The sequence below is a fragment of the Plecotus auritus genome, assembly GCF_963455305.1.
Source record: "Plecotus auritus genome assembly, chromosome: 4".
Classification (NCBI taxonomy): Eukaryota; Metazoa; Chordata; class Mammalia; order Chiroptera; family Vespertilionidae; genus Plecotus; species Plecotus auritus.
Window position 1 is genome coordinate 87,431,354 of NC_137775.1, and position 14,848 is coordinate 87,446,201.

Sequence of the window (14,848 nt, forward strand, 5' to 3'; positions counted from 1 at the left end):
GTATTACTAACATGTTAATGTTTCCTGCCTTTTAAAAATTATTTTTGTGCTCTGTATCTTGGGCTCACATTACATCAATGCATTATCATGCCTCTCATCCCAGGAGATAAGAATTGGCATGGTTTAGAAAGCCTCTTACACAGGGCTGGTTACCCCCCATCTGAAGTGGATGAACAGGCGGAAGGGGTGGAAGAAGAGGCAAGCCCAAAGCTCCTAATAAAGAACAGTTAGTATTACCCAGATTGTCTGCCAGAATGTAAGGAATGGGGAACTTCCACCTGGCGTTGGGGTCTCTCAGACCATTTCTGGAGTTCTGTGAAAAAACAAGGTACAGGTCACTGGGAAGGCTCATCCCCTGGTCCCCTCCTCCACCAACCCCTCACACCGCAAATCATCTGTCATGCAAGTCAACAATTTAGTAGCATTTGTCTTCTGATTATAAACATGATAGTTCATTACAGACAATTTGGAAAAGTCAGGGAAATTATTAATAACAAAATAGAGGTTCCCCCCAAACTGAAATAGATGCTTTAAACATATTGGTGCATGTTCTCTCTCATTCTTCACTTACTAGGATAATTGATTGGATTAAGCAAATTTAATAATTACAGACTCTTTTGTGATTTTGCTATTTTTTTTTTTATCTGGTTTTGTCACCACTGACCACAGTGTAAGTCCTAGTGGGTATAGATTACAGATTAGATTCTTTCATGTCCCCCTCCGTGCCCATCCCAGGGCTCGCAGAGCAGAGGCGGCACACATCACAGCCAGTCCCGAGGGACATTGTTGTGTCGTGGGCAGGTACTCACCTTCAGGAGTATGTCTCCTTGAAAGAGGTCCAACCCTGCAGCTAGAGGTGGGTTTAAAAAAAAAAGAAATATTAAAATGGACTTTACTATAAGGCATCTCTCATCATAAAATCCATCTTTTCCATTGTAAATCTGTAATTATTCACCTTTATGTGGTGAAAGTCTTTTTGAAACAATGCAAAAATTCCCTCTAATGGAGCAGATGTATATAGCCAATAGGTATCATATATTCTCAATTCTCTGTTTTCGTTTTTGAAACAAGAAACTTTGTCCAAGAATTTTAAAATAACAGATGAGTTGGAAGAGATCTTTTTGATGATTGACTCCTCATCTCTCACACTTCCGTGGATGAAATGGATTCCTGATACAGGAAGGGATGTACTAGGTGTTCAGCACTGACTGAGCTTTAACACTCCTGTCTTCCCACCCAGGGCCCCTTCCCTTAGTATACCATCCTTCTTCCCGACCCTAGGTAAGTGGGTTGATTTTGTTCTTTCCCATGAAAAGACAATGGTACCCTCCAACACCAAGCAACTAAGGCTGTCACTGCACCATCCCTTTTCTCATTTCCCTACATTTTCTTAACCTCCATAACCTAACCTATGACTATGATAGCAGCAATGCTAACAACAGGTAGCATTGACACCACTGCCCCACCAGCAGTAGGACCCACATTTTCAATTGCCCTTTTAGTAGGGGTACTGCGTGCTGGTCTAGCCATACTCTTGCCTAGGTTTGTCATGAACAACAGTATGCATTTCCTGACATCTGGCCTGGATGGAGGTAGGTTAGGGGAGGCATATGAATGGAGACCAACCCCAGTGGTTGGTCAGCATAGATGGGTTGAGGAGAGTGAGAGAGTGTGGCAAGAGGAACACTTCCCAAAGAAGTACATATCCATTGAGAGCCAGCCTCCAACTATTCAGTAGCACATACTTATTAAGTGCCTAATGTATCCCAGGCATTGTTCTAGGTGCTATGGGTATAGCAGAGAATAAAGCAAAATCCTCGGGGAGATGGCATTCTTGTTTGGGGATAGAGGGAGACAAACTAAAATGTAGAGTATGGCAGATGGTGAAAGGGAAATAGGAAAAACATAAGAAATAGTAAAAGGAGAAAGAGTGCTGAAGTGGGGGAGTTGATATTTTATAAAGAGTGCTCAGGGAAGGCCTCCCTGAGGAGGTGGCATTTCAGCAGAAATCTGATGGAGTGGGGAGTGAAGGAAGAGTATTGAAGGCAATGGCAGGAAAGCCTTGATGTCTTAGAGCAGTGCTTTCCAAATGCTAGGGTTGCTGACTCCCACCCCTAGGGTTTCTGATCAATAAGTTCGGGGTAAAGCCTGAGAATTTTCACTTCTAACAAGATCCCTGTGATGCTGATGCTACTGGTTGGAGGACCACACACTGAGAACCACTCTTGTAGAGAAATAGCTATAAGGTCAGGAAGATTGGAGAGCTCAAGTAAGTAAGGTGGCTAGGGAGGGGGGTGTAGTAAGTAATGGGTGAGAAAGCCGGCCGGAGTCAGGTCATCTCAAGCTTTACTCTGCCTAGGAATCATCTGGGATCTGTCAAAATGGAGATGCTGATTCTATAGGTCTGGGGTAGAGCCTAAGATGCAGCATTTCTAAGAAAGCTCTTAGGTGGTACAGGTTGTATTGGCCTGTGAACCACACTTTGAGAATCAAGACTCCAGGATCTTTATTTTATGCTGGATGGGATGTCGCCAACACTAGTCAGTGCTGGAAGACTGAAAGATTGAAATCTTGTGATTGGAAGACTGGATGGGAGAAGCCACATGGCCTGGTTGGCACTAAGAGCTCTGTCACCTTGTGAAGAACAGCCTGGACAGGATGAGGACACAAAGGGAAGAGCAGTTAAGAGGCCACGGCAAGGACCAGGCCAGAGATGAGATGGCTTAGACCAGGACAGGAAAAGAGAAAAGTGCTGAACAGTCACAACTTGTGACGTAATTTGATGGTAGATCTAACAGCCTTTGCTGACAGGTGGTTGTAAGGTGTGAGAGAAAGACAAGAGTTAGGGAAACTCTAAGGTCAGAGCCTGAACATCTAACAGGGGTCCTCAAACTACGGCCCGCAGGCCACATGCGGCCCGCCGAGGACATTTATCCGGCCCGTCGGGTGCCGCTGCCTGTCCTGCTTAGCAGCCGACTCGTCCCAGGCCCGCAGTGCGCATAGGAATTTGTTCGTAGTTTTTTTTTTAAACTATAGTCCGGCCTTCCAATGGTCTGAGGGACAGTGAACTGACCCCTTGTTTAAAAAGTTTGAGGACCCCTGATAGAAGGAGGAAAATGCATTAAATGAAATGAAAAAGACTGAGAGGAGCAGATTTTGGGGTTAAAAAAAAGAAGATTATATCAGCATCCTGGGGCATGGAGAGAGATAGTAAAAAGATGACAATTTTCTCTATGTGATTTTCCCCAACATTTTGTCGGTTCTGGCTATGTGGCTAACCCAATCAATCTTGACAGCTCATTTGGAATGACTTAAAAAGAGAAAGGACACACATGAGAAAATTTATTCTTGGGACCATAGTTCAGAGGTGGTTGTGGAGATGAAGAATAAGAAGTGGCTCTAAGTAAAACAAGTATTTTTTACTAGATAAAGAAGGATGAGATTAGGAAATCTAATTCTAAGTTCAGCCTATTTTAAAGTAGAGCAGATCCTCTCAATCACTACACCTTAACTACCTGACCTAAGGAGAGATCATTTGTTGCCTGACTCAAGTCTGAGGACCCACTCACCCACTGACCTCACTAAACTATTTCTACCCCCGCCCCCCGCCACCTGTTGTCATTCTCAAGCTTTTCCAATTAAATGTCAACTAGCCTGCCTTTTTTGTAAATGGGACAATGTCAGAGCAATTTAACTGCCAGGTATTTTAGTTTTGTGGTCTTGAGATAGCACTGAGCTATGAGTCAGAAGACCTGGAAGTGATTCACATCACTTGCATCTGTGACCTTGGGCAAGCCACCCCAACCCCAAGGAGCTTCTGTCCCTTCCTGCAAAATGAAAATAGCACTTTATTCCACTACAGGATTTGACAAATAAATGTGCAATTAAGTACAAAAGCTTTTGTAAACTATAGGTGTCTATGACCATGATACTTCTATTTCCCACCAATCCTAAACAAAAAACACCCAGAATATAGAGGCTTCTCCTTAATTTTAGAAGCAGGACAAAAAAAGAAAAAAGAGAGATGATAACTCAGCTTCTCTCTCTCCTCTTAGTAACCAATGAGACTGATAAATTTCTTCAAGAAATACGTTTGTGGACAAGATGTTGAAATAGAAACACCTTTGTACTCTTCTCAAAGTCCTAAGTAAACAGTTGTTAGAGAATATGATAGCCCATGAGGGGCTGGGTTTTTCTTCCTGCTAAATATAACCATGGGTATACTCCTTATATTTTTCTTTAGCAAGCAGAATAATCATCCATTTTTCTTTCCTGTTTTTCAAAATGGAAATTGGCAAAGTGACATATTTATAAACAACAATCTTGTTACGTATTTGTAGATTTACTAAACACATACTGTGTCTCCTAGAAAATTTGATCTTACCATCATTCTCTTTCCATATTTCCATTTTACAGAAACTCTGCAAATTCTAATGATGCACCAATAAGTAATTCTCCCCCAAAATTACCCAATAATGTTTTATGAAGGTAATAGTTTTTCAGTAATTCTACTACAGGATTTGAAATTATTTCAAGGCATTAATAATATGGAAATTGAACCCACCTAAGTTGATTTCTGAAATATCCTTCAGTTCATCAAACTCTGCATCATGTACTGTTAAAAAGTGGGAGAAAAATTGTTACTAGTCTTGCTGAACAAAAGAGAGTTCAGAAACACTCTCTATGCATTTCAATTGGGCCTTACCATTTCCTTTAGAATGATGCTTAATCTGAAAGAAAATATACAGAAAATGGATAACATATACTAGAGTTGATATCTCTAAATATCCAGAAGAGCAGAATTTGACTTACCGATACAGCTGTTATGTGAACAAAAAACAAGATGAAAGAGAGAATGCAAGTGGCCCTAGTCCACACCATTGTTGCAAGTGAACAAATGTTAGCAAAGACAACTTGAGATAAATGCCTCTTGGACCTTGCCCTGGCTGTAGTATTGGAAACTTTGACCCTTTCATATGCACTATAGTGCTAAAAAAATAGTCAATGAAAAATGTCATTGACCCTTTGGAGGGCAGATACTAAGTTTAACATAAAGGCTCAAGCTTCAGAGATCAGGGAAAAGTTTGAAAAAATTAATAGTTGGATGAGCATATAAACACCAATAACATTCCTATTATGCCAGCAATAACTGTTCATAAATTATCACAGGTAAAAGATCAATTTCACGATAGAAATAAAAACAATCTATAAAATGATTTTAAAGTATATAAATATAATAAAAATGAGTTAGATTTTTATAGAAATGTATACAGCAATTATCAAAGGACATAAAAAAGAACTATGCATCTATTCACATGCAACAGATACATGTATATTTACCCATATAAACGCTCATGGATCAGAAGACTCAGAATAATAAAGATGGTCTATAAATTCAATGTTATTCCAGTAAAAATCTTAACAGAGTCTTGACAAACTGACCAACTTTCTGAAGTTCACGTGAAAGAGTGAACCTCCAAATACAGGTAAGAAAACACTGAAAAGGCGGAATGAGAAAGGAACTGCTCAAGAATTTTTATAAAGTTATGGCAGAGAGTGTGATGTTCTTAAAAAGAACAATGGATCCACAGAATGGAATAGAGTATCAAAAGAGAAGCAAACACATATGGAAATTTCATATATGAGAGAAACAAAAAAAATCAATACAAAAAATTTGTTTTTTTAAATAATGACTTTGGGACAATAGCATTTCTATATGAAAAATAAAATTCTCACATTCACAAAAAATAAATTCTGAATGGATTAAAGATGACTTATCAAAATCTAAACTTTTCTTTAAAAAGAAAGTATAGGAAACTGCCTTTAATCTTGAGGTCAGAAAAGATGGTTTAAACATGAAAACACACACACATAGAAATCATAATAAATTTGACTATATCAAAATTTAAACTTCCTTATGACAAAAGCACAGCAACATAGTTAAAACACAAGTCACAGGTGGCAGAAGATATTGATACTGCATATAACTGAACAAGGGTAAGTTAGCCAAGGTACATAGAGGAATTCCTACAAATCAATAAGAAAAAAAGAGAGAGAGATTATCTAAAAGAACAATGAGGAAAATATACACACAAAATTCACAAAAGAGAAAACTCAAATGGACAATGAACCCATAAAAAAGATGTTCAACCTCACAAGCAATAAGAAATATATCAACTGAAATAACAATGTAACATCCTTAACCTCAAATTGGCATAAATGAAGAAGGCTAATAATTCCAAGTATTGACATGAATGTGAGAAAACAGGAAATCTTACACTGATAGGACAAAATTCAAAACTATCTAATAAATTGAAATGTGTGAGAAATTCCACTTCCAGATATATACCCTAAAGAAATTCACACAGAGGTGCATAAAATACCTATGGTATTTTTTTGTGTGTAATAGTAAAGAACTAGACAAATATATTTATACTAAAAAAAAAACATTATGGGGTATATTCAGTCATGTGCAGATGAATGTTTAACAACCAGCTCTCTGAGAAAACAGCCCTATAGTGTTTGTGGATTTCCAGGGTGTAAATACTCCCACCAGGGTCCATTGCAAGCTGCCTTCACTATACCACTGAATGCAGTGTCGGGAAGAGATGTGCACCATGGGCTCTGCCTGCCCCATCACACAGTACTGCATTTAATCACACACACTCCTGCTCCTGCGTGCATGAGGTATAAAAACCTTTTTGTCAGAGCAATCCTCAAGGTCTAGAGCCTGCACGTATCTACCTCAGACTTATTACAGGGGCAGGTGGGCCCCTTGTTGTCAGAAGAGCACTTCCTGTCAGAAAAGCATTTGTGGAGGCAGAGAGTGTGGCTTCCTGAGCTAACACAGGAGGCCTGACGGCAGGGGGCCAGCTTCGGATGGGCAGAGGAGGGCTATGGCTGACTTCTACTTTATCACAGCTCTTGTTCCTGAGGCTGTGGAAGAGGGTGCAGAGAATCATGTCCCAGCCTCTCTAACCACTGGAAGCCGCCAGTATTTTCCAAATCTGAACTTGCTCGGCAGTTAAAAGGGCTGAGGTTTCGGTTAGCAAATACAATCTTTATGATTTGAAAAAATTGTTAGGGAGAGACTTGACAAACATCAATTTTAATGAAATAATTTAAAAACACGGAAAAATGCAGAAGAGTTTTATTTCTTGAATGCATTATTTACTTTTTTCCAAATTCTGAAATAATCCTGACAGAAATGAATATCTGTTAACTCTGGAGACCAGGAAGTAGGGTTTAAGACTCTGTTATGTTGTTTTCTAAAGAAAAAGGCAATATTCTTGTGTGGAGGTTCAGAGGAGTCCTCCCCAAAATGTACCACTTTGGTAGGTGAATTATTTTGAGCTGAAGGCAATCAAGACCCTGCAGGCTCATGAGAAACGTTTACCTCTCCCTTAAAGAATGTGAATTGGGGGCCTTGCCCATTTTAAGAGATGATCATGTTGTATCATAAATCAGAGAGCTAGATACAAGATGCCCTAACAAGCCAATTAATCAGGAGTCTATTATGCACGGGCTCAGAGCAGAATATCTCTGTCAAATTCTGAGTAAACAAAGGAAGAAGCATTCTCTTTTTATATCTTTTCAGGTCTTTGTGTATGTTACTTTTGCAGATAACTTGTAACCTTGAGTACATATCATATCTATACAGACAACTTGTAACCTAGAGTACATATCATATCTAACAAACACCTGGCATGAGAATATTATCAGTATCAGCATATCAACCCCTTTTGTTAGATGGCCAGCTTGCAAGGTCAGACAGTTAAGTTTATCTTTTCTATTATTTAAGCTAAAAAACAAAGTTATTTTACAGAATAAGAGACTGTCTAAAAATGACAGAGTTTACAATGACAGAGTTTACAGAACAAGGGACTATCTAACCATAGCAGAGAATTTCAAACAGCAATTTTTATACAAGATGGAGGTTACTATGTTTCAATCAGAGGTACCTTTTTTGACCTATCTAAATGGCAGGGCAATCAGCTAATTACTGAACATTTGTGCCCTTAGCTCAGGATGTATGTAGACCTCACTTCCCTTTCTGTCTTGGCACCTCTCATGTCTGTGGGTCTTTGACGTGCTCATGTGTGCAGGGTTCCCATGTGTACGTATGTAATTAAATTTCACTCTCCTGTTAATCTGGCTCCTGTCGATTTAATTATTGGACCAGCCGAAAGAACCCAGGAGAGAAGAGGAACACTTCTTCCACCCCCACACTTGCGCTCTACTACATCTCAGGTGTCAGAATCTCAAACAGGCAGTAGTGGGGCTGTTTCATTCTCTCCACCTTCCCTCCCTCCAGATCTGCTTTTATCTTTCCCTTCTAAAACAGATCGGAACAATATACTGTAATGATGGCTTTGGAGTCAGATGTCAGGAACTGAAATCCCACCTCTACCATTGGCTAGCTGTGGCATTTTGAACATCTGCTTTCCATGTGTAAAATGGATAGTGGTGCTTACGTCATGGGGCTAATGTAAGGATTCACTGAGATAACCTACATGCAGCACAGGTCCCAGAAACAAAGGAAGCACTCAGGAAATGTAGTTTTTTTTATCCACACCTACTGCCTCCTGGCAAAGGACAGGCAACAAGCACACAGCTCCACAGCACACACGGTTGCTCAGCGAACCTGTGAACCTCTGCTGCTGGGAGCACAGGTCTTCAGCAGGCACAACTTGCCCCTGGTGGTTTTCTTTTGTGATCTTGATTGTTAATTGGTTACCAGTTATTTGCAATCTTAAGCACTTCTTGTCTCTGGATATCAAGCCTCAAGCGAATATGAGACCAGGACCTTAAATCCTAGGTTTGAAGGGTTTATGGCTTTACAGATAAAAGGCAGGTTATGCATTCTGCAGGGCAAGGTCCACGTTTTGTTTTCTGTATCTGCCCCAGTGTGGCCATCTTTCGTGGTGTGGGGAAGAATCAAGCAAGAGCCTTCGTTTTTTTTGTTTGTTTGTTTGTTTTTTGCCAATCCTCTTTCTACTTATTGAACCCTCCTAGAGCCCTTGAAATTGAAGCTGACTCAATTTCAATCTGAGAGCTGCAAGATCACCCTCTGATTTCAGGAAAAGTCTCTAACCTCTGCTAATTACAAGGGTCAATACCCAAGATGCCAAGTTGGACCAGAGCATCTGGGAGGAAAGACTAAATATATAGGGATTGGTGAGTGAAGGGATGGAATTTTCTCCCATAGGAAATGTGATTCTAAAGAGGAAGAGGTCTCCACTATCAAATGACAAAACTAACACAGTCCAGTAATGAGAGGAAACAATCCATGGATTGAGGGAATGAAGAACTCTGTCCAAGGGGGTGTGGATGAGTTAATAGAGTTAGAAGCAGCAACATAGCACAGGACATGATTAGCTGGGGTTGTAGATTTAGTCTTATTTAGATAGATGAAGGAACAAGGAAATAAGTACAGTATAAATCCCGGAGTTGTCTTGGAGTTTGTGAATTGGCTGACTGGGTGTACTTCCTTTCTGATCAAGCCGAGCATTTACAGGATCATAAAACCTCGTTTGCTGATGTGGCACCTTGAGTAGGAGTGGCTCCATCTTGGGCCTAGAAATGTATCTCAGCAATACTGTCCCTGAAGTAAGGGTATAAGGAAAGCGGCTTAAATTGCAAAAGGGACTCTTAATTGTTAGATATAAAGACCTTCCTGGTCATCTAAGGATTTTGGGATCCTAAAAGTGTTTTAAGGAGGGAGACAGTGTTAGTCATAGAGAATAATGCCAAAGCTACAGTTGGGGTTGATGGTGAGGCAAGCATGGGCAGATGAAATTCTTCAGAAAGAAGTGGTATTGGAGAAAGAATGAGTGTTGCTTGTTTTGGGGATTTTTCTTTGTCCTGGGAGAAGTTTTGAGGTCATTTAATGGAAGCAAGATGATGGTTAAGTCACACATGTAACTTGATCCAAAGTACTAGAAGCTCAGCCCTCTTAGGAAACAAAAGAGAGTTGTAATCCATTTCCCTTTGAAAACTGCAGAATTGTTTTTGCTACAGCTGATTCTTTTATGCAAGTGGCTAGCAGCTCCATTCAGGGCCAGCTACATTGCCTGACACTTTGACAGGACTGTGAGTTAGCATAAGGACAGAGTAATAGGACAGCTAGTGTGGGGTCACTATTGGGAATTCTAGGGGTAATTGGTTAAAGTAAATAGACTAGCTAGGCTTTCCGAATTAGTAACAGGTCTGTTTACAGTCATTCACATGATGAGTCAGATTTTTAAACATAAATTCTTCTTCCAATACCAATGGTGGGAGTGGGTAGACAACCATGGCAGCCACTTTCCAAAACAATGCCATGTATCACACAGTAATGAGGACAGCTTGGCAGGAACATGCAAGCATGAATGTCAGTCACTGATGACCTGTTCTATGTATCCATGTCTCTGTTTCTATTTTGTTCCTCAGTTTTTTTGGTTCATCAGATTCCACATATAAATGAGATCATGTGGTATTTGTCTTTCTCTGACTGGCTTATTTCACTTAGCATAATTATCTCCAGGTCTATCTATGCTATCACAAAGGTTAAGAGCTTCATCTTTTTCATAGCCGCATAGTATTCCATTGTGTAAATGTACCACAACATTTTTATCCATTCATCTACTGATGGGCTTTGGGGCTGTTTCCAATGAATCCTGCTCTTGAGACACATTGATTCCTCCCATTTTTTATTTATATATGCATATTTTATAGTAATGTAAATTTTTATCCACTGAAATTTTGACTTCTAGAGCTTTCATGGAGCCACTGAGATGAAATGTTATTTATTTTTTCCTACATTATTCCTCTTGAGAATGCTCATCAGTTCTTGACCCTCCCCAGCAGGCTTTCACCAATGCACAACCCCACCAAAAAAACTATGGGTCTTTGGAAGCCTCATCTTTAAAAAAAATAATAATGTTTATTAAGTTTTCTATATTCCCAATTAATCGTTATTTGATACAAAAAAAAAAAAGAAAAAAGAAAAGAAAAGAAGCATTGGAGAAAGCAGCAGGAAAATACTAACTTTAATCCTACTATGAAGTATGGTAGCAACCATACTTGGGTAAAAATTGCTGTTTAATATTTTAACCTTGCTGTTTTGGGTTCTGTACTCATTTAAAAGTTATGATGGTTTGAATATCCCATTGATTGTGATCTCACTGGTCATCGAAGCACATTCTTCTGGGACCCAGGCTACAGATAACTGAGTTTCAGTTGACTCAGTGGTCCCAGAATCAGAACAGACCCTAAATTGCCTCAGTAGCTACAGATAATGCATTCCTGTTTGACTCAGTGATCCCAGAATCTGGACAGCACAATTATTCTAAATTGCCCAGGTGGTCCCAGATAATGTGTTTCTGTTGATTCAGTGATTTGTAGATACTTTAGATAACTAAGTTGCTCAATTTCGCTTCTGTAAAGAATGCTTTTCACAAAACAGGTTCCTCATTCCAGACCCAAAGATGTAATCGATACCTTTGTGATATTCTGCCAATATAAGCCAGATATGGCAAGCTGTTTGGGGCTGCGAGGTCTGGAGCACTTTTGCTCCCTCGTATGCCGCCAGCTTTTAATAAATGACTCCATAATTCGACTTTTTGAGGCATCCTTTGTAAGATGGGGGTTACACTACAACATTTGGAGGCCCCAGCGAGATCCGCCATTAGGTGGCACTGGTCCGGATGCCAAGGGAGGCCAATCTCCCCTGGGCCGATCATGGAGACTGAGGGGTCTCTAGGGGGTGTGCTTCCTGAGAAGTCCCAGGGCCCCGAAGAACTTCCCTTCGAATCCAGGGAGCAGACAGGGAACATTGGCACATCCCTAAAAAAATTTGTCTTGGAGTCCTGGAAACCCTCCTGGAAGTGAGTCCTGGTTTACTGGTGGACCGGTCACCTGGGGATGGTGGGAAGGGCTGGACGCAGCTGGAACTTCCCCATCCTAGAAGTGCCCTGAGACGTCAGAAGTCACTCCTAGTTTCTGGATTGTTTTTTGTCTTTTTGTCTCTTGTTTGTTGTATATTTGGGTCCTATGTGTATTATTTGTTGAGTTTTGATTTGTCAAGGTTTTTTCAGTTTGTTGAAATCCTCTTGGAGGAGATTGAGTGGTTCTTCCCTTCCTGTTTAACCTTTGACTGTGTGACTGGATTACTGATCTTTTTGTCAAGCTTCCTTGCAGGATTTTTACCTCTCCTGAAATAACCCTCTAGGTGTAACCTGCCCCTCACTGACTAAGCACTCTTTTTCCCAGGTCAATGAGTGCAGGATTGCTTTCCCCTCACAGTCCCTGGCAGACTCTGGTAGTAGTTTTAACCTCTTTTTTTCCTTCACACACACCGGTCCCGCCCACTGGCCTATGGCGGTGGCAACGGAGCCAGAAAAAGTGGCAGCATTTGCATGCCCCTCCCTTCCCTCAGGGTGTTCGCTTCTTGAGCCCTCAGTCTCCCTTCGCCGCCCCTCCCTCCTGGTCCCGCCCTCATTATGGGAGGCAGACCGAGCTCCCGAGAAACTCCCAAGGTTGTATGATGGGGCATTTATCTGTTTGTTGCATCTATTAGTCTTGTTTCCTTTGTCCAACATGAGTTCCATTTCTGTTTTGCTGAAACATGGGTCGAGAATCCTGTCCTGGGATGTGGGAAAGGGAGGCCCCTATGTCTGTTCTTGTTAGGCCCCCATCAGGGGACTTGGGCAGTGTTCCTGTTATCTGCTCAGAACCCAAGACTGTAAGAGTACTTGTTCACTGAAAGGGTTTAAGTACAGATGTTTGTTTGATATTTTGTTTGTCTGCCTGGGTATAATTATTTGTTCATGTAAGTGTGGAAGTCTGTGAGAAAAAAAGAAAGAAACATTTAATTTATTTAAGGCTGAGTGTTCTGACACATAGCAAACCGCCCCGAGTGGCCGCTGGGATTCCTTTTTCCCAGGGGTGCTTGCTCTCTGTCAGAGGGAGAATTGGACCGCCTAACTAATAAAATTTCTGTCTATTAATTTGAAGGTATGAAGTTGTAACAGTTGTGGTCCGAAAAGGTTTAAAGTAGAGACCAAATTCTAAAGTTAACTATTTACAAGAAGGAAGCTGGAGCTGGCAAAGTCACCAAGTCTGCCCAGAAAGCTCAAAAACTAAATGAATCTTATTTCTGACACCTGCCACCACCCAGTCTTAATCAGTGGTGGAGGAACGGTCTCAGAACTGTTTGTCTCAATTGGCCATTTAAGTTTAATGTGGTTAATGATTACAATGCATTGTAAAACCTTTAGAAGAAAAGGAGAATGTTTTGTGGGCCACCTGTTCCTTTTTTTTGTGTGTGGCAGCTCTTAAGTTATTAGTTTTTAAAAATCAGTACTTTTTAATGAACACACTCAAGCAGAGGGGCTTTTCAGAGAGGTCAGGGAGTCTGATTGCAGTGTAAGGGTCACTGGTTCCCCCACGCCACCTTCGTTGGCAGGAGGCAAGCGCTTTTCCCAGTGGGAACAGAGAGAGGACTGCCAGATGAAAATGCCTTCTCCCTCGGTGGGAGCACCTCCATTCGCCACCTGGGACCCACTCCGCGCTCCCTGCTTCTGCCCACCCAGCACCTTTCCCCTCCAGCTGGAGGTGGCGGCAAGGAGGGAAATTTCCTTGTGACTCCCTGCGCCCCAATGAGACCCAAGAACCCCCGGCGACTCCTTGGACACCTTTCACCGTGTTCTGTTAGGGGGCAGCTAGAAATTCCCCCACTACCCTTTTCAGGCTTATCAGAAACAGATCTTTATCTCGAGGGAAAAATGTGGCAGTTTAAAAATTCAAGCGGCTAGAGGCCTGGGAACAGGCTGCTGGGCCTGCACCCTCCTCCCCCTGCCTTTTCTAAATATTTTAAAATAGCATATAATACTGGAACATTGATTGCTAGACATGTTTAGCAAATAGGAAGGAATTAGTATGCCTATTGTAGGAAGCAGGGGCATTGGAAAAGAGAATGTCCTGGCAGGTTAGCTAGGGAAGCAAAAGGGGAGACTCAGACTCCAAGGATCTTTAACTTAGAGGAAGAGGACTGACGGGGCCGGGGCTCCTTTCCATTAAGCCCCCAGGAGCCCAGGTTAACCTTACAAGTGGGGGGCAAACCTGTTAGTTTCCTGGTGGACACTGGGGCAGCCGATTCAGTCTTGACAGAGCCGATGGGACCCGTAACCTCTAAGAAGACATCAGTCCAGGGAGCCACCGGACAAACTGCCTGTTTTCCTTGGACATCACAAAGGACTGTGGACCTCGTAAGGAACACAGTAACGCATTCATTTCTGTGCCGGTACCCCCTACTTGGACGAGACCTCCTACAGAAACTACAAGCCACCATATCCTTTGAGGGGGACGGAACACACCTCACCGTGGATCCAAGGAACCCAGGTCCAATTACATCCTCCCCTGCCTGTATTCTTTTAACCTGTCCTCTCTCAGAGGAATATCTCCTGCAGGAAACGGAAAAACGGTGCCCGGGGAAGAGCATAAGCCCTCCACCTACTTGGAGGAATTACAGCGTCTCTATCCCATGGTCTGGGCAGAAAACAACCCCCCGGAGTTGGCAAGTCATCAAGCTCCTGTAGTAGTCCAATTGCAAGCCACCGCCACTCCAGCTTGGCTGCTGAACTGGACCAAAGTGGAACAACGGGCCTTTGAGGAGCTAAAGAAGGCTCTCGTCTCAGCACCTGCCCTAGCCTTGCCAGACGTCACGAAGCCCTTCCACCTCTACGTGAGTGAGGTAAGGGGCATTGCCAAAGGGGTTCTCACCCAGACTCTAGGTCCCTGGAAGAGACCTGTAGCCTATCTGTCTAAGAGGCTAGTGGCAGTAGGGTGGCCAACATGCCTCCGGGCA

The 14,848-nt window shown here is 41.9% G+C and overlaps 1 protein-coding gene across 1 annotated transcript in view; it reads right to left on the reverse strand.

The window, feature by feature from the left end:
- Positions 1–8,479, reverse strand: part of MEP1A (meprin A subunit alpha) — a gene marked incomplete at its 5' end in the record, with an annotated part of 50,383 nt that extends 41,904 nt beyond the window's left edge. The window contains 3 exons of the mRNA XM_080665116.1: positions 4,565–4,615; positions 4,813–4,820; positions 8,475–8,479. Coding sequence (XP_080521242.1) covers positions 4,565–4,615; positions 4,813–4,820; positions 8,475–8,479 — 64 coding nt within the window. The remainder of the gene's footprint in view (positions 1–4,564; positions 4,616–4,812; positions 4,821–8,474) is intronic.
- Between the last annotated feature and the right edge of the window lie 6,369 nt (positions 8,480–14,848).